The sequence below is a fragment of the Gopherus flavomarginatus genome, chromosome 9 (genome assembly GCF_025201925.1).
Source record: "Gopherus flavomarginatus isolate rGopFla2 chromosome 9, rGopFla2.mat.asm, whole genome shotgun sequence".
Taxonomy (NCBI): domain Eukaryota; kingdom Metazoa; phylum Chordata; order Testudines; family Testudinidae; genus Gopherus; species Gopherus flavomarginatus.
This window is the reverse complement of record NC_066625.1, coordinates 5,439,405-5,458,079: the sequence shown is the minus strand read 5'-3', so window position 1 is coordinate 5,458,079 and position 18,675 is coordinate 5,439,405. Positions and strand designations below refer to the sequence as shown.

Here is an 18,675-nt window from a genome sequence, read left to right as displayed (position 1 = left end):
CAGCCTCACTAATCTGCACTTACGGCTAAAATACCGCTCACTGTGGATTGCTGAATTTTGCAAGTTAGGCACAAAGTGAGGAGAGGACCTTCTATAAAAAAGCTAATGCATCCTTGTAGGTTTATTTTATCAATTGTATTTTGGTTTTCTGTTTTACCATGCTTTATAATGTGCTAGTAAATATGCCCTAGCACATTTTGTAGTAGTAGTAGTAAATAATAATAATAATAATGTCAGTAATATATAGTATTTCCTTTTTCAGGTAAACTTACCAAGTAAGGTAAATGTTGTGAAAGTGACTTGTGTGCTGTCACATGGGAGGTATATGGCAGAGTTCAGTGCCCTATCCATTGGCCCATGCTGCCTCCTTTTGGAAATACTATATAAGACCTCCCTGTAGCATGTTTCCTGAAAGGCAGGAAGACCAGTAATTTTTTGTGTGCTTTCATAACGTTCAACTGTAGGAGGTAGAGCCTGTTTCTTGAGGTTGAAAGCCATTGCTCTAGACCTATATGGCCTTATCCTCTTAAAAAACAGACTTCACCCCTTCAGCACCTAAAACTCCCACTTGACATCAACAGTCGTTTTGGGTGTTCAGTGGTATCGGACCCTTATTTTGTGGTGTTATCAGATGGCAGGGACTTGAGTTGTAACTAGTGAGAGGAGAGCATACAAATCCCCTTGGCAGCTTTGAAAGCTGCAGTAAAAATGTGTATTGGTAGCTGATTCTGAAGAATGAGCACTTTCAACTCCTGTTTACTTCAGTTGGATTTGCAGGATAATGCATTTAGTCTTATGTATTGTAGAGGCGGTCTGATCTAATGACTAGGACACTGGACAAGGAGTCAGGAGACCTTGGTTGTATTCCTGGCTTGGCTGTGGTCTTGGTCAAGTCCTTTGATCTGTTTGTGCCTCTGTCTCTCTCATCTGTTAGGTGTGTAAACCTTTGGGCAGGGACTGTCTCCAACTATGGGTTTGGACACCTTGCGCAGTGGGATCTGATAGGCATGACAGTAATACAAATATCTTCTTTCATCCCGGAGCATCTTTGAAGACCTGAGGAGCAGTACAGTATCACCATTCATTCCTGTCCATGGCTTGTTCCTCCGTTAAACCCAGACAGAATAATAATAAATATCATCTCGGTTCATTCTGGAGAACTGACAACCTTGATAAATTAGATTTGACAGGATGTAGATGTTCCCCACTCTTTAGCAAGACACCACATATTTTCAGTGAATAAAAATATTTATCTGGACAGCGCTTTAAATGTGTGTCTTACTTAGCTGTCGGATTTACCAATACATTTTTATTGCTATTTTACATACGGTGAAACTGAGACATGGAGTGACCTCACTGAAGGTCATAGAGAGAATTGGCATGGACATCGGGACTAGAATTCAGACGTCCCTGACTTCCATCCTATAATCATTCTACTAGTTCCTGCACTGTAGTGTCACAGTCAGTATGGGCACTCAAGCTTCATTTCCCTGGTTATAAAACAGAGGGCAGCTGGCAATGTGTCCTCTATGAGGGCTCTGAGTCTCTAGAACTTGTCCTCTCTCTGCTCTGAAATAGACCAAATCTGGGGACTTTCCAGGCATGCTGCAAGGGACACCTGTTTGAGAGGATCTCCAGAGAAGGCTGAGAGTATGTTTCCTAGATGATGGAGGGTAGGTGGTTGGCTAGCCAAATTTTAATAGAACCAAGTTCAGAGCTGCTGAGGTTTAATTTAATTGTATATATTTTTATGATTATTTTAGGGTGCTTAGAGCCTTGGGCAGGCATCTTAGTTATTCTAAATCTAAATAAATAATAAAATAACTAGGCTTGCATTCAGTATTTGTTTATACACCTTGCACATCTCTAACCACTGTGACTAGAAAGTCACCATTAGTGCATTTGTTGCATTATGTATTTAATGTTTACTTTACTACAGACATGTTGCCACAGACATTTTGAAATCAGAATCCATGTGAGATAAAAGTAATTTGAGACAAAGGTCAATAAGAATGATTAGCCCAGATTTTAATGTTTTTTTTCCATTTTATTTTGCAGGTATTCCTTTGGTAAGTGAATGTAAATCAGAAAAAATATCCGCAGTAATTATTTATTGGTGCATTTTGTGGGTAGGTAGCTTTTAAATTATTTTCTCTCTCTCTTTCTTTCTCTCTCTCACACAAAAGAATATTATAGTTATAATAATCTCTGCACTGGTCAGTCCTCTATCAAGTTTAAAAAAATCTTCCATATGTTCTATATCTACCTTAAGCAAAGTGAAACTGCTCTAATGTCTATGTTGAAATTGATTTAGTGAGAGATCCTGTATTAAGTAAAGAAAGCATGTAGGTTGGTCTAACTGCAATTTCTCCTGGACATGTCACTTGAGCTCGTTTTTTGACCGTGACAATGCCAAAGATTAAAGCAAGTCTGAGACTGAGTAAGAGCATGGACTGGAGAAATGAATGTGCGGTTGGGAATCTGGAGACCCAGCTCTGCCAGTGGCTTGTATGAATTCAGGGAAGCAATTTCACCTCTGTCTCAGTTTTCCCATTGGTGTGAAATGCAGATAATACCGCATGAGGGTCAGGGGAATGAATGTCCATACAGAGCTTAGAACAGACATCTTTTTATATAAGTGCTAAGTATCCTGGCCAAAGTACATTCACCTGTGCAAGTAGGGGTGAATCACTTTGAGCAGGCAAACTTGTCCTGTCGCTGTACTGTACCGGTTCTGTAGATAACTAGAGGAGTCCTGTTCCAGGGCTGGCACTGACCAATACAGAAACCATACACCTAGAATTTATTAAATCTATATAATTTAGTGTGAAGGCCATTCTTTTTGTATATGTATTATTGACTACCCCTCAAAACTGACAGGAAGAGAACTTTTTTTTACCTTTGAATGGATTGAGTCCTCCTTTACTTGTTAATTATTTGAATTGATTGGCCTGGTCTACACTGGGGAGAGGGGGGATAGATCTAAGTTACGTAACTTCAGCTATGTGAATAACGTAGCTGAAGTCGACATACTTAGACCTACTCACTGCGGTGTCTTCACTGCGGTGAGTTGACTGCTGCCGCACCCCTGTCGACTCTGCCTGTGCCTCTCACGGAGGTGGAGTACAGAATTCGACAGGAGAGCGCTTGGGGGTCGATTTATCATGTCTAGACTAGACGGGATAAATCGACCCCCACTGGATCGATCACTGTCCGCCGATCTGGCAGGTAGTGTAGACGTACCCTTGAAGAGAGAATGCAGAATGGAACTAGATAGAACTAGAAATTATCTACAGGGTATATGCAAGGATCATCAGGCATGATGCTTTGTGTTATGAAGAGCTGGAGAACTGGGAAGATATATCATTTTCCACATCTATTACCTTCTTGCTGGAGAGTTCTCCAGGTCTGGTTTGGATTTGTATGGCAAAATGTAGGATTTTTTAAACACCTGATTACTTCCATAAAGTTATTGAGGACACCCAGCATAGTTTTAGCCTGTATTGTCCAGCTTAAATATTTTTTCCAGTTTCCTTATTGGTCATGGAGGAAACTCAGCTCTTCCAAAAACGTTGACTGTGTCTGCATTATCTCCTGAATGGATAAACACCCTGCTCTGATTAATCAAGTCCTTTGTACGCAGTGGGATCTCTCTTTTCATTTTTGGATAAAATGCTATTTCTGAATAAGATGAATGACATGGAAATCTTAAGCTACTTTTGTGAGAGTACAGGAAAACCACAATATTTTTGTTATAATATAGCTGAAACAACAACATTGTGATCCATTTCTTTTGCTGTAGAAATACATTAAATATTGCTGAGCTTTGAAAGCTGTTCCACACTTCGGTAGCATCTACTTCAAAGAATTATCTAAAGATTTCCGGAGTGATCTTTGGAAATGCTGACGGTTGCTGTTCCCCTGCAGGAAGTGTGCTTTTTTTTGAGACATCTTAGGATGGATTTTGGTAGCCTCCTTGAAAACTGCAGGCTGTCCCCATGAATTTTAAAGAACTCCGGAGTCTGGCAATAGTTGGAAATAACAACAAGCTGTTAGGCCAAATGGGATCAACTGGTATTGCCACAGGTTTTGCTCTTTGCTCTCTTTACTGTTGTCAGGTAAGAGTTATTAAAAACACTCCTCACTTCAGGCAACGAACTGTGAAACAGACATGCTGCAGCTTTCACAGAGCACAGGCTTGCATTTTGCTATTTATCTTTAAAAGATGAAAGGAGTATGTTACAATGCAAATCCTATAGCTGCTGCAGCCTGGGAAATTAGACCTGTTTTGAAATTAGTGGGGTTGTAGTAATTCCTTCTGCCTTTTTTTTTTTTTTTTTTAATTCTTATTCGGAAATGATAACTTCAGCTTTAAAATGTCATGTTTTAGCGAGTTGGTGTGGTGAAAGGGGCCAGACGGATAGTCCTGGAACCTGAAGTCCTTTGTTCATCCACCAGGCAGGTACAGCACTGGCAATGCAAGGGGTTCTCTAGCACTCTCTGGCTAATGTGCCTGAACTTAACCTGATGGAACTGCTTTCTCTGTTGATTCTCAGCTGAGACTATTAAGAAGGCTCTTGTGAACAGATGGAGTCACAATCCGATTCTCAGTGGAGTGCACATGCTCACTTAGTGTCCAGACGCTCAGTTCCTTGAGGGCTGGGCTTCTGTGGCAGCTCTGCAAGTGAAATCCCAGTTTGAGCTTCCTCCTGGAGCTTGGCAGTCCTTTGGGTTCCACTTCATGACATCTTTGGTTCTAGCGCCTCAGAGGGCCACTTCCGCCTCTTCAATATCCTAGGGTGACCTGCACCTGCCACAGTCAGCGGAATGGACTCACCAGCTTTATGCAGGGTTTCGACACCCCCTAGAAGGTCAAAAGAAGATTCTCACCAGCCAGTTGCAGGTCTAAATGGTGGTGGCAGGAGTGGTGTTTTTATAAGGGCACCTCTCCTGGTAGTTTGAGATGAGCCAGAAACCACCAGGTTAATTTCATAGACCACTGACCAGCCCTGGAATAGATATAATTTTCTGTCATTATGGATCCATTCTGAATAAAAATAGTTTATCTGAAGGGGTCCCTGTTCAGGCAGTAGGGTTTTTGGATGAATTGGAGTAAGTCCAGAGGAGAGCAGGAAAAAAGATGAAAAATCTAGAAAGCATGACCTGTAAGGAAAGATTGAAAAAAGTCGGGTTTGTTTAGTTTGGAGAAGAGAAGACTGAGTGGAGACATAACATTCCTCAAGTACTTAAAAGGTTGCCCTAAAGAGGAGGGTGGTAAATTGTTCTTCTTAACCATTGAAGACAGAACTAGAAGTAATAAGCGTAAATTACATCAAGGGAGATTTAGGTTAGACATTAGGCAAAACTTGCTCTCACTGTTAGGGTAGTTAAGCACTGGAACAAATTACTTAGGGAGGTTGTGGAATCTCCATTATTGACGGTTTTTAGGAACAGGTTGGACAAACACCTGTCAGGGGTGGTATAGATAATACTTAGTCCTGCCTCAATGCAGGGAACTGGACAAGATGACCTGTCAAGGTCCCTTCCAGCTCTACATTTCTTTGATTCTAATGGCTTCATATCCCATTATGAGTCTCCTAAAATAATCCCATACATGTTTTTTTCATTTGGAGCCTGATTTCAGTGGGATAACACAGTGATTTTTTTTCATGGTGTTTTCACTTCATCTCTGCTTTGTAGTGAACTATAGAAAGAGATGCTGCACTGAAACATAGGCTCTGTGTAGGCTTTCTTTCATTTGGCTTGCCATTCTAGCGTATTAATTAGTACCCCAGGAATTCAAACAGTGATTTGGTAGCCTAGCATACGGCATAATGTCACTTATTGCTGAGGAAATGCTGGTAGAATGAGATGTCAGTGGAGTGGGAAAAGACCAGCACAGTTGCAGAAAGGTTGGAAGAATCTGTGGATTTGTAATGGGCGTCAGTGGCTCTCCTTATAGAGTACAGATCCAGATGTGTTGCAGGAAGATGCCATTGTTTGGGGGGCTAGCCTATCATCATGTAATAAGACACCTTTTGGGGTAGCGTTTTTGCTTTTCTACAAGGAGCACTTGGAGCTGTCGAAGGCAAAAAAGCATCTATTTGTCTTCCAGAGAATTGTGTGCAGTTATCGACATGACCCTTAAATTGAGGGAGTGGGGAAACAATTCATCTAATTAGATTCTTGATGCAGAAAGGGTTCATATTTAAAGCCAAAATAAATGGTTCCTTGGGGAGAGTTCAGAGTCTACTTTCCACAGTCCCTGCAAGGGACCTATATAGGTAAAGTTGAATGTGTATTATAAGAGTGTGAATTTCCATGCTTGCGGAGAACATCAGTAAATTCTGTTGGGGAAGGAAGACAACTATAACTTCATTGTATCTTCTCTTCAATTTATATTTCTTCTTACCTTACTTGTAAACACAGAATTGCACATTAATAACTCTGTACCTATGCCTGCTCCAAAGGTTATGTTGTATCTCAGCAGACTCCTTATTTCATACTTTCAGGTGAAGTGTTTGATTAAAGGAGGAGGAAAAAAAAGTCGAGAGCCATAATTCTCCATTACTTGTAAAATCTTCACTTGTGCTTAGCTTCAATGCAAATTGTTCTGAGAGGAGAATTTTCTTTTTAAAAGGTCTTTAGGGAACTTGAATTTTAGATTTGCATTGACATACAATGAAATGTTAAAGTGCATGGTTAGAGTTTTGGATTTTACTGTACTGGATTGAGGCACATGTCCTTTGGGAGTGTTTCTGTAGAAGGGGTAGGAGCATTCTGTGCCAAGGAGACCTATCTGCATAAAAGAGCAGAATTTTCTTCCTTGTCCTCCAATATCAGTTAGTATTGTTGTGGATACGGAAGAAAAATGTGATTAAGCTGCAGGGGTTAAGGAGAAGCCAGATCAGCATGATTCCAAAGCCTAAACTGAAATGCAGTACAGATGTAAGACATTTTCATTAAAACTGGAGGTGGGCCTGAGCTGGAATATTTGCATCTGGATCCCAGCTTGCCCAGAGCTAGGCAATTGTTCTGGTTTGGGCGCAGACTCTGATTAAAAGAATATATTTTGGATGCTGTGTTCAAACCAAGAGTGGCCGAGGGAGGTGATGCACCAAAGCGTTCAGTCTACAGGGTAAGAGCACATAAGAATTATAGTTAGCATACAGTAGCACTTATTACATCAGTAGCTTGCAGTGACAGAGAGCTTATCTGAGGCATTCTGTGGTAATGGGCATTATGGTGGAGAGGAGAGAAAAGTAGTAGAATGAGCAGGACAAGATAATTATTTTTTTATATCTGTGGAATTTGCTTTCTGTTTACAGATATGCAGAGTCTAGTTTCATGGCGTAAGAATTTTAGCAACCCCCTCTGGGGATACCCCTTTGGACACCCATATGGTGATGGAATTCCGTTTTTTGGGGGGGTTGGATGCTGATAATTCCTTTTCCTGGCTGACGCTGTGATCTGGTGTTCCTATTTCTCGTGTAAGAGTCGAAAACTTTTCCCTCTGCCTTATTAAATCTATTTTTCAAACTGTCACTTCACCAGGTCTAGTGACAGAGTCGGATGTTTATGTGGCCCTGGACACTTGAACTCTGGTGTTTTCAATCACAACAGCACCTCTTGCCAGCCGTTATGAATTAAATACTCCTCATGACCTCTTACCCTCGCTGCTCTTAAATTCATGCTTTAAAAACAGCTTAATGAGGGGTTTACTGGCCCAATTGAAAGTTTTTATTAAAACCTATTAGTGCACTAGAGTAGCCTGCCTGAAGGAAACGATTAGCCCAAAGCAACTAAATTCAAGCTGGCCCCTAGCCACACCAGGTTTTCTCTAAACTGTTTCCAGATCCACGTTAACCCTCACACTGCAGCTTGCATGGTATTCATATCCTCTGGTTTAATTTATAGCTTGTCTGATTCACCCCCCAGCCTACCTCCTTCCCCCCATGTTCACGAATGCATTTTGTTTTAATTTAATTATGCTCTCAATAAGGGGCAACTTCCCTTTATCCAGGGCTGACTTATCTGAGAGCCTCAAATGTGTTGAACTAGCTCCCAGAATTCTCTACTGATCCCAGCCGGAGATGAGCTTTTATGCAAGTTGGTCATTTGGAGGCCAGATGGCTGAGGGCAGTAATGTTCAAACCATGGGTTATGAGCTGCATTTGGTTCTGCATAGGGCCCTCTCTTCAGAGATTTCAACAGGGAGCATGGTGCTGGTGTAGGGATGGCTTTGACAAGACGCAGGGGGCCATTTTAAAACAAGAGGCTCTGGTGAAATGGGGACAGGCCTGCCACTGACTTGCTGTTTGACCTGTCAGAAGGCACTTAGTCTCTGTTCCTCATCTGCAAAATTGTCAAGTGCTTAAATGTCCCACAGATGAAAGATGCTATAGAAGTTCCCACTGTCAGTGATTACAGAGTCAGGTAGCAAAAGAAAGCAGGAGAGAACTTTGGCCTTGCTTTAGCTTTTAAGAAAGTTGCTCCGTTAGGCCCTGAGCCTGGAAGGTGCTGATCTCCCTGCGCTGCCTGTTCCACATTGAGGGTAATTAACGGTCACTTTTGTATGTATTCCGATACCCCATCTCCCCCACTCCTCCCCAGCCTGCTTGTCTCATCCACCTGTTATGTTTCCGTCTTTTAGACTTTCTGCTCTTTGAGGGAGGACTGTCCTTTCTTATGTTTGTGTGCAGCCTCTAGTCTGGCTGAGGTTTCTAAGTACTACTACAATATTAATGTTTAATCGTAAACTTGTCGTGGTGACGTATTCTGAATCTGTTTCAATTTTTTTGGGTCCCTTTGCAACTCCATAAGCTGATGAAGTAACTCTTCAGTCGCTAATGAGAATATTCCAGTGCCCTCTGGATCATTGCCGTGTATGTCGGATGTTCTCAGGCACCTTTTTCACTTTCATTCCTGTAAATGGAGACGCAAACTTGAAGCTGCCCGAGTACTCTGGTTTATAAGGCCATGTACCTGTATTAAACTGGAAAGACTCCAGCTCCTCCACGGAAAGCCAGCATGTAGAAAACACCAGCAATCATTCTGAAAACTAGGTGGTTGACAATCTGTCATTTAGATTGTCCCTTAAATGGGTAAGATTTATGGCCTGGAATGCCATATTCAGCATTGTCAGTGTGGTCCTCCATAGAGTTAAACTAACAAAAACAAAAAAAGCCACTGTCCCTTTTGACACCAGTAATATCCTACGAGATGTAGCTTAAGCTTCTTTGTTCTTGCTAACAAATGGGTGCACCAAACTTGCTGGATATCTTTTAGAAAGAATACTCTGGAAAAATCTGCCATTAAAGTTATTATTGTAAAGTAGTGTCTTTGATTGCAGCAATTATGCAAATGAATATAAGGGATAAAATACATCTTAGGAAGGGCTGATGCAAATGGTGATGCTGGAATGAGTGCATAACTTTTTGAAACAGATCTTTTTCTTGCAAGTAATTTTCTTCAGCAGTTTGCCAAGTCAACTGGATGTCAATCTATGTAACCTGTGTTTGGCCTGAAGATGCTATTTTATGTCTCTCGGTATAGGAATGTAAATATGTGTAGCTGGTCAGCTGATCTAGCAACATTTTTTTACTAAGCTGTGTCTTTCTCTAAGACTTTGTGCCTTACTATGTCCAGGCTTTAATAGAATAACCAAATGATTTTCACACACAGATTTCTATAGCTTATATCACAACCCTGTAGTTACTGGGTGTGGAGTTCTGCTTCTTCCACTGTTTGAGTAGCTGTTCCTTACCTGGGTTTCATTTTGAGTTTATGAATGATCCTTCAGTCCTCAGACCCAGTTCCTTACTTCTCCCTGGAAATCTCTTTGAGCTGAGCAGATTGTTAACTGGAAATTAGGTAGTATTTGTATTATAGTAGCACCCACGATGTGCTGAGGATTGCCTACCCCCATAGAAAAACATATTTCCTGTCCCAAGGAGCTTATGGTCTAAGGAAGTTTGGATATCATAAGACCTCTCCTTCCTAGGAAAAACACTAGGAAAAGTCAGTCTTATAATAGTGCAGGAAAGGATTCTAGACTAGAGTCATTAACTGTGGAGATAATAAAATAAATATGGTAACATGGTAGTCTTCAAAATGCTGTACAGTCATCAACTTGATTGAGCCTTGCAACTCCCTGGTGAAGTATTTTTACTCCTGTATTAGAGTGATTGAAGTGAGGCAGAGAAGTTAAATGACTTTCCCAAATTTCATAAAAATTATTGTCAGTGTTTAGAATGAAGGAATCTGTTGTGCTCTGTTAAATGACTACCTCCTACTCCAGAGGTGGTTGGATTCCAGTTGTGGTTGAACAGATCTACCTGTATATCTCACCTGCTTCGGGGTGGGGGGGGGGCTCTGAGATTGAGTTAATCCACCATTTTGAGACCCTTTGATATAAAGGTGCCATAGAAATGCAAAATATGCCTTGGTGATATCGTCGCTGTGATCACTGCTTTGTATGGTTGAAAACTACATGCCAAACCCCCAAAACCAACCAAACAACCCTTCTCCTTTGCAAGTTCAGCAGTTGCAGCACCAGAAAAGAGACTTGCCAAAAGGCCTTGAAACTTCTGGAATTTAGCTTGGCATGCCTATCTGGTGAAGGAGCAGTGAAGTGCAATGGACTATATTGATCACCAGTTCATTCAGTGATGGATCACAAGAATGCACCAGGGCTGTGTGTGTAGCAAACCATAACCTTTGCCAACAGCAGGAAAAGGAAGAGGCCATTGTTAGATCATTATTGGAATAACAGATATGTGCCACTTTAATATTCTCAAACAGTTCCAGCTAGAAAGCCCTATTCTGCTGCATCAGGTATGATAGTTGGCCATTGTAGTCATGGTGTTTGTTTTGTAAATAGATGCACAAGTAGATGTTTACCCTGTTCAAAGTGTCAAACCTGTATCTCTGTGTACAGTACATCTCCTAAAATTGTTTTCTCCCCTTCCTCAGGAGTTTGATACCTTCCTTTCTCTTTAAAAGGAGGATTTATTCATTGCAATGGTATTCTCTTCTGCTTAGATCTGTATCCTTTAAATGGGGCTAGAGGCCATTGGTATCTTTCTAATTGGTATGGATTCTTTTCTGAATCTGAGTATCCCTTTTAGCCAGAGTTTGACCGTGCAGACAGAACTCAGTTAACCTAAGTTGAAATAAGCATAAGAGACTTCAGCTCTTATCACACACACATTAACAGTTTGGTGCTGGCAGTGTGTTCTTTTGTGTGCACTGTAAAGTCGTCACTTGCACTATTCTTTGGCAATATGAAATGCGTTACTCAGGATTGTGAGCTTAGTGGGGGTTCTTCTGGAGTCCTGTTAAAGGAGCAAAGGATTGAGATGTGATGCCATCACAGTCCCTTTTCAGTTTAAAAATGTTAATAATATAATAAAGCTGATACTTTAATGTAAAGATATGTCTGGACCAAAGCTCTTGATCTGAGGAATTCTCCATTTGAGGAAGTTCCGATTTACATTGAAACATGCCAGTTGGACCCATTTCAATGTATCTATTTAGAGAACCTTCTATGCCAAAGGATCCCCAAGCTTTTTACAAACTGTGGGCAGGGATCACTCTTGCTTACCAGTGAAATTCAGCCACCTCTCGGGTGAGGTTTGACAGCTATTTAACAGTCACCTGGAGAACACGCGGTTGTTGTAGGACAGGGAATGATGAACAGCATAGTCACTTGTGAGGGAATTAGGGAGGTAGTCTGTAATTACCTAAATGGAGTGTGGCTAGGACAATGGGATTAAATCCCCTGCTCTTTCAAGAAGTGATGTGGGAAGTTTTTATGATGTCAAGCGGTCAGGACCTCTGTTTGGTGTGTCTTTCAGAAAGTGTCACCTCCAACAGCGCAGGGCCTCCTTAATGCCGTACTTGGCTGGTTCATTACTGACTCAAAGAGAAGTGTGCCACCTGCTGAATTATCAGCACCATTTTCTGCAGCATGTAGGCATTTCTTAGGTATGCCATGTGAACAGCGCAGTTCTGATCCTAGGCTGTACGCCTGCGGACATATCGGTCCACGTCCGTTCAAACTGCTCTCCCCTTGTTAGCTGCCTATATTTAGTGACTCTGTAAAGTCACAGATCTCTACTTTTCAGAATACCCAGGAAATAGCTCAACTGATTATCAAAGGGGAATTGAATTAAAGCTGTAGGGAAGCAATAAATATCATCTCTGGTTTTCCGGAGTAAATGGGTGCTGTTTACCAAAGTGGCCATGCGCACATGTCAAACAGCCACTCCCCCATAATCTCCCACAGTTGTTCCTCTTAAATAGGGATGATTGGCATGCATGTGCTATGGGATTTTTTTTTAACTTGGAAATACAATTCTTTGATGCAGCGGGAATATTCAAAGTGTGAATTTTAAGAAGTGTTTTGAAGCTTTGTGGATCTGCCTCCACAGCTGGTCCCCCAACTCATGGGTTGCATTGTATTTTGGGGGAGCCGCTTCCATCTGTTTGGACATACAATACACAGGTGAAAGCTCCAAAGAGTCTCGACCATACGGATGTAAACCAGCCTGCTTTGTGCCGCCGAGACCCCCTGCATGCCAAAGAATAGGCATACCCTAGCTTGCAAAAGTAAAAACCAGGCATATTCCATGTACCCAGTTATACCCTCTAACAAAAGAATCTATTCTACTAAAGGCATAAGAGTGACAATCCAAAAAGCAAACATCAGACTGTCGTGCACCTGAAGAGTGGAAGATGATAGATGTTTTTCTAAGTTGAGTGAGAAAGCTGAATTGGAGAGGATCCAGGGAAAACAATGGAGTAGATCAGTGACAGTGCCAGTTTCAGTCGACTGACACTTCTCAGCACAGGGCTGTTTAAATTCATTGTGATATCGCCAGGCTTTTGATGGAAGATGAGAGATGGGCGGGGTTGTCTTCCGGCCACACTTGGATGGAAAGTTCAGCTTTGTCATGGCAGAGTGACTTTTTTATTTTTAAAGTTAAATTAACCTTGACATGCAGAATAACCTCAGAAGACTAAAAAATCTGAAAGACATCCAAGGAACTGCTGGTATTTTTATTCTTCCGTTAATTTCACTGTCAGTTCCAATGGGCCTCTGATTTAACTGTGGCTGGTTAACCATTCACACACCCTTCTTTTGACCTGATAGAACCCCACAGAAAAGCTTTATTGCAGTAATTTGTAGAGGATGATGGAGCCGAAGCATCGCTCATGCTGGTATTCTAAATATAAACATTCAAAAGACCAGCTTTCATGGTGGTTAGAATTTGTTTGTGATTGACCATGCCCGATACTATTCTGGAATAGCGAGTAATGGCATTAAGGTCTTAGGCTTGAATTTTCAGAGAGGCCAAAGGGAGTTAGGTGCCAACACTTACTGAAACTCACATAATTTCTTTATGCTTTCCTTGGCTTGAATTTAATATGAAGGTTTTGAGATGCTAAGGATCAAAGTTGCTATTGCACAGTTCTGATGCTTTCATGCTGGAAGTGTTGAATGCATGAAAAATGCACTACAGTTGTACCAAGTTAAGGCAGCGAGTGAAAAGAAGTTAATAAAATGGCAGCAAACTGAATGCAAAATACTACACATGCAAATACAAATGTGGCGGAAGCGCTATACATTAATATCACATAGAAATTGCATTTCAAATGGAAGATTCTCCATTGAGTATTCCTGGCCATTTCAGCTGGTGTTAGCTTCAGCAGCATGGTCATCTGGCTAAGCACTGCAAATCACGAATAACATAGTGACTGAACAGCAAAATTTTAAGGTCCTGTTCTCGGGGACACTCTCTAGGTACAAAGCGACTGAACTGTTCACTTTAGCCTTCTTCCCTTGTTGTGCAAACAATAGCCTGCAAGCTAGTGTAAAAAGTATGGTGCGAAAGGGGAGCTAAGACCCCTTTTTAAAATCCCAGCACTAATTACTACTTTATGAATGATGACAATTTTGCGTTAAAGAGCTTGCTGCGTTCTGAAATATTGCTTCCAAAATTCCTAGCAGAAGCCACCATGTTCTCTTCATTTTTTAGAAATGTGTGTGTTAGTCTGGTGAAATAATTGTCTCATAGTGTTCTTTTCCTTTTTTAAACTGGGTGAAACCACAGCATGAAACCAGGCTCTTCCCAGTAATATATAGGAAATAGGTAGAAGCCAAGGTACATATTTCATGTTAGTCAAAAGAGATGTCAGAATTTCAAAGTAAATACCATTATGCAATTTCCAGTGCTGAAATCTTTTCTTTTGTACCTTGGCTCCCATGTCTTGATTCAGAACAGTTGGTGCTTTATTTTAAGTTCTTTTTTGGTGCCAAGATCATCCGTCCTTGTCATAATCACCAAATGAAAACTGAAAATGTCATGGGAAATGCCGGTAGCTACCATCCAGTCAGTGCCGGTCTGCAGATAAGTGTGATGGCGCAGGGTAAGATGTGAGTTTGTGAAAGGAAATTAACAGAAAACCACGCAATGCCACTTTTTTATCTTTTAAAGAGAATGAAGATGGTGTATGTCTTCTTTCAGTGGGGGACTGTGCCCAAAGGATGTGAGCAATAACCGGCTGGACAAGCACCTGAGAGAGAGAGAGAATGCTCAGTACCACCTCAGTGTCCCATTTCCAGCCATGGCCAGCGCTGTACAGACAGAGCAAAATGATGGTAGTGTCACACATGGTGATGCTATTCTGGGGAGGAGAGGAGGCTGTGTAGTTGTTAGGAGCCAGGTGAGCTTGGGGACTATTGGGAGTCTTGCTCTGTCACAATTTCCACAGCAAGGAATAAACCCTACTGCCTAACTTGCCTGGTGTCTAGGTCTTAAACTCATCTAACCTCCTGTGCTCCGTTTTCCCTTGTGTCAAATGGGTAAAATACCTGCCTTATAAAGCGCTTGAAGACTCTCACTTAATAAGAACAATTTATTCCTATGTAGACAAGGCAGCATGCCTAAAATAACAGCATTGTAGCAATGGGGTTTCAGTTCTTTCCGTGCTGGTGAGGCATATTAAGGAATTAGACCACCTTTAAACCAGCACTTAGCTTGTTTTAATGGGCTGGTAGTAGAGATGTGGGTTTATTTTAAATGAGGAATTGAAGTAAATCTGTAAGCATTCTTTGGGGAAGGGGTTTGGAATAATCTCTTGCATTGCTTTCCTCCTGCATGTCAGTACTGTATGCGTCTGTAGTGCCTACTGCCTGATTGGCTCTTGGAAATCACAGTGAGAACAACTGTAAGATCGAACCTTTTGTTTACAAAGGTATAATGGCCAGAGAATCTGACGTGAAAATCAGGCAGCAGTGTAAGATATTTAGGGTGAGAATTTTTAAAGGTATTTAGGCACCTAACTCCTGATTTCAGTGGGAGTTGGATGCCTAAATACCTTTAAAAATCTGGACCTTAAATCCCTGGCCAGGTCTTTGCTTAGGGGACGTGATCCCTACTGCAGCCTGGAAAGGGGATTATTTTAATTTAGTAGATGCACCTGTTGTTTTGTAGAGCACCCCAATGCTCTCGGGGTTTTGTACACCACAATAAAAACAAATTCAATAGAATAAAGACATGATAGAACACCAGGTATATTTATGAATATCAGTAAAACATATGGTGGTAACATAATCTCTGTAAGGCATGCCGGTGTCAAGTAAGAATCGCTGTTCATAAGTCTTTAAGCAAATACATTTTGCCTTTGTACAGTGGGAGGCCATTAAATCATTCACTTGCTTACGTACCTGCAGAAACTGTTATATCTTCCTATACAGGGCTGTGGATAGAGTGTTTGACGATGTCTGTGATTACAGAGAGGCTGTAGGCTAGGAATATTCCAGAGTGAAAAGGAAGCGTGCCATGCTAATGTTCAGTGAAACTGCATTCAGTGGCCTCTTTTCACTGTATAGTGACCAGTTTTCCCAGAGATTGATGGGCAGCTTTTCTTGCATTGCCCTCTGTTGCAGCAGGACAGAAGAAGAACTTGCTACTCTGGAATATGGTTCTGACGCTAATGGTTTTCCCCACTGGTTTTTTCTTTGCAGTGAAATTCCCCAGTCAATATTAATGAACCCCCTGATTTCTGAAATAGACGGTCCTAGGACCTCTAGCAATCTTAGTATGGGCACGGGCGCCTTGTAAGTATTATCTGAGTGCTTCACAGATGTTGTGTTTGTATGTTACACACAGGAAATAGGGAAGTGCTGTCAGTCCCTTATCTGTAAAATGGGGATCAGGCACAGAGAGTAAGTGGTTTGCCCAAGATCACACAGGTAGTGGCAAAGCAAGGATTTGAACCCAGATTTCCATGTTCCTGGGCTAGTGCCCTAATCACTGAGCTATATTTCTTTCACTTATATTGGCTGATGACGCTTCTTCCTAAAGTATCGGAGGGGGATGTGTGTGTATGTGTGTGGAGGTGGGATGTGCATTTCAGGAGCTAGCACAGAACAGCAGTTTATACATGAATTAGAGAGGGGATGGGCAGGGTATCTAAAAGGGGATAGATGTTGTGCTTTATGTAGGATGGATGAAAGGAAATCCTCCTCCTTAACAGGAAGTTATAGGAGCAGAGCCAATTGCGGTTCAAAGTTAAATGAAATATATAGTGTGCGACAGGGTGAGAGGAAGGGAAGTGCTGGGGATAAGGGGTTAAAAGAGTAGGAAGGCTTTTTATTTTTCTGGGGACGGAAGCAACAATAAAGGCGAAAGATAAAGGGCCAGAAACTGACGGGAAAACAGTTCTTGGGCTATTATGTCCATCTGATTGCTGAGTAATTCTGTTATGTTAGAATATAAAGCTTAAGCACATGGCAGAGATCAGTTCCCCAGTGTGATGTCTCTGTTTTGCTTCACAGCTGCAGAAGAAACACTGTCAGAGGTGGGAGTGTTTTATTATAGTGTAGTACAGCCGTATATTGTCACCTATTGTCACATGGGCTGAGAAGCAATAACGCTGTAGTGTTTTTAGTGTACCGTTTGGTAAACATGAGGGCCAAATTCTGCTCTCCACCAGCTTCAATCTGGAATATCTCTACTGCAGGCAAAGATTTAGCTTGCTGTATTTGAGAGCGTCGTCTGCCCCTGAGGAACGCTTATGAGAAGCCTGTATGTGAGGTCATTTAACTCTTTCCCCCAAATGGGGTAATAATGCACATGTTGAAGGGATTGCAAGGACACATGGCAGTAGGAAAAGCAGCCACCAGGAAGGTGTAAGAAGGCGTAAGAGAAAGCTGACACCCTTCCCTTCCATTGTTCCTCCTGCCAGCCTTTAAATTAGCAGTCTGTGCTTGCCAGCTGATAGATGTGTAAGTTACACTCTTGTTTAGAGGGCTCACGGCTCAGCTTGGACCCCGGTATTCTCCTCTTTAAAACAGACGCACTTAACAGTGGTGAGGAGACAGCAGTATGTTCTGATCATTGTAATTGGTGTTTGTATAGCAGTGGTTGTGTATTTATGCTGGGATTCCAGTCAGAGTTGGGCGCAACTCCCTGAGGCCGCTTTGCAAATCTCAAAGCTCTGCAAACGTTGACTAATCCTCATACCACTCCTGGGAAAGAAGCACATTTGGCAGATGGGGAAACTAAGAAAAGTTGTGCTAGGTTGCATAGCAAGGCAGTGGTAAAGCATCGGCTTCCTCACCCAGTCCCGTGCTCTCATCACATAATCAATAATTATTGCGTATTACAAAATACATTGCTCCTCGCTCTCCGAAGAGCATGTCTAGAACAGTAGTTCTCAAACATATTTGATCGTGCCCCTACTTTGTGTCTGTAGAGGTTTATGTCTCTCCCTACCCCCTTTGCCACACATATACCGATATATTCGACGGTGCTTCACTTGAATCTGTTTCAGTTTCTTTGTTTTCCACTTAAGAACATAACATAAGAATGGCCATATTGGGTCAGACCAAAGGTCCATTTAGCTCAGTATCTTGTTTTCCGACAGTGGCCAATGCCAGGTGCCCCAGAAGAAATGAACGGAACAGGTAGTCATCAAGTGATCCATCCCCTGTTGCCCATTTCCAGCTTTTGGCAAATAGAGGCTAGGGATACCATCCCTGCCCATCCTGACTAATAGCTATTGATGGACCTATCCTCCATGAAATTATCTAGTTGTTGTTTGAATCCTGTTATAGTCTTGGCCTTCACAACATCCTCTGGCAAGGAGTTCCACAGGTTGACTATGCGTTGTTTGAAAGAAATACTTCCTTTTGTTTGTTTTAAACCTGCTGCCTTTTAATTTCATTTGGTAACCCCTTGTTCTTGTGTTATGAGAAGAGGTAAACAATTTCTTATTTACCTTCTGCACACCAGTCATGATTTTGTAGACCTCTATCATATCCCCCCTTAGTAGTCTCTTTTCCAAGCTGAAATGTCCAAATTTTATTAATCTCTCCTCATACGGAAGCTGTTCCATACCCTTAATAATTTTTGTTGCCCTTTTCTGACCCCTTTCCAGTTCTAATATATCTTTTTTGAGATGGGGTGGTCACATTTGAATGCAGTATTCATGATGTGGATGTACTATGGATTTATATAGAGGCAATATGATATTTTCTGTCCTTTCTTAATGATTCCCAACATGCTGTTTACCCTTTTGGACTGCTGCTGCACGCTGAGTGGATGTTTTCAGAGAACTCTCCACAATGACTCCAAGGTCTCTTTCTTCAGTGGTAACAGCTAA

The 18,675-nt window shown here is 41.6% G+C and overlaps 1 protein-coding gene across 2 annotated transcripts in view; it reads left to right on the top strand.

Annotated features, from left to right (window-relative positions):
• LMF1 (lipase maturation factor 1) overlaps positions 1 to 18,675 on the top strand; it is a 335,172-nt gene that overhangs the window by 39,955 nt on the left and 276,542 nt on the right. The window contains exon 3 of one of the 2 annotated variants that reach the window (XM_050967272.1): positions 2,059 to 2,069. The exons of the other annotated variant lie outside the window; for it this stretch is intronic. Coding sequence (XP_050823229.1) covers positions 2,059 to 2,069 — 11 coding nt within the window. The remainder of the gene's footprint in view (positions 1 to 2,058; positions 2,070 to 18,675) is intronic. 2 annotated transcript variants of the gene reach the window in all.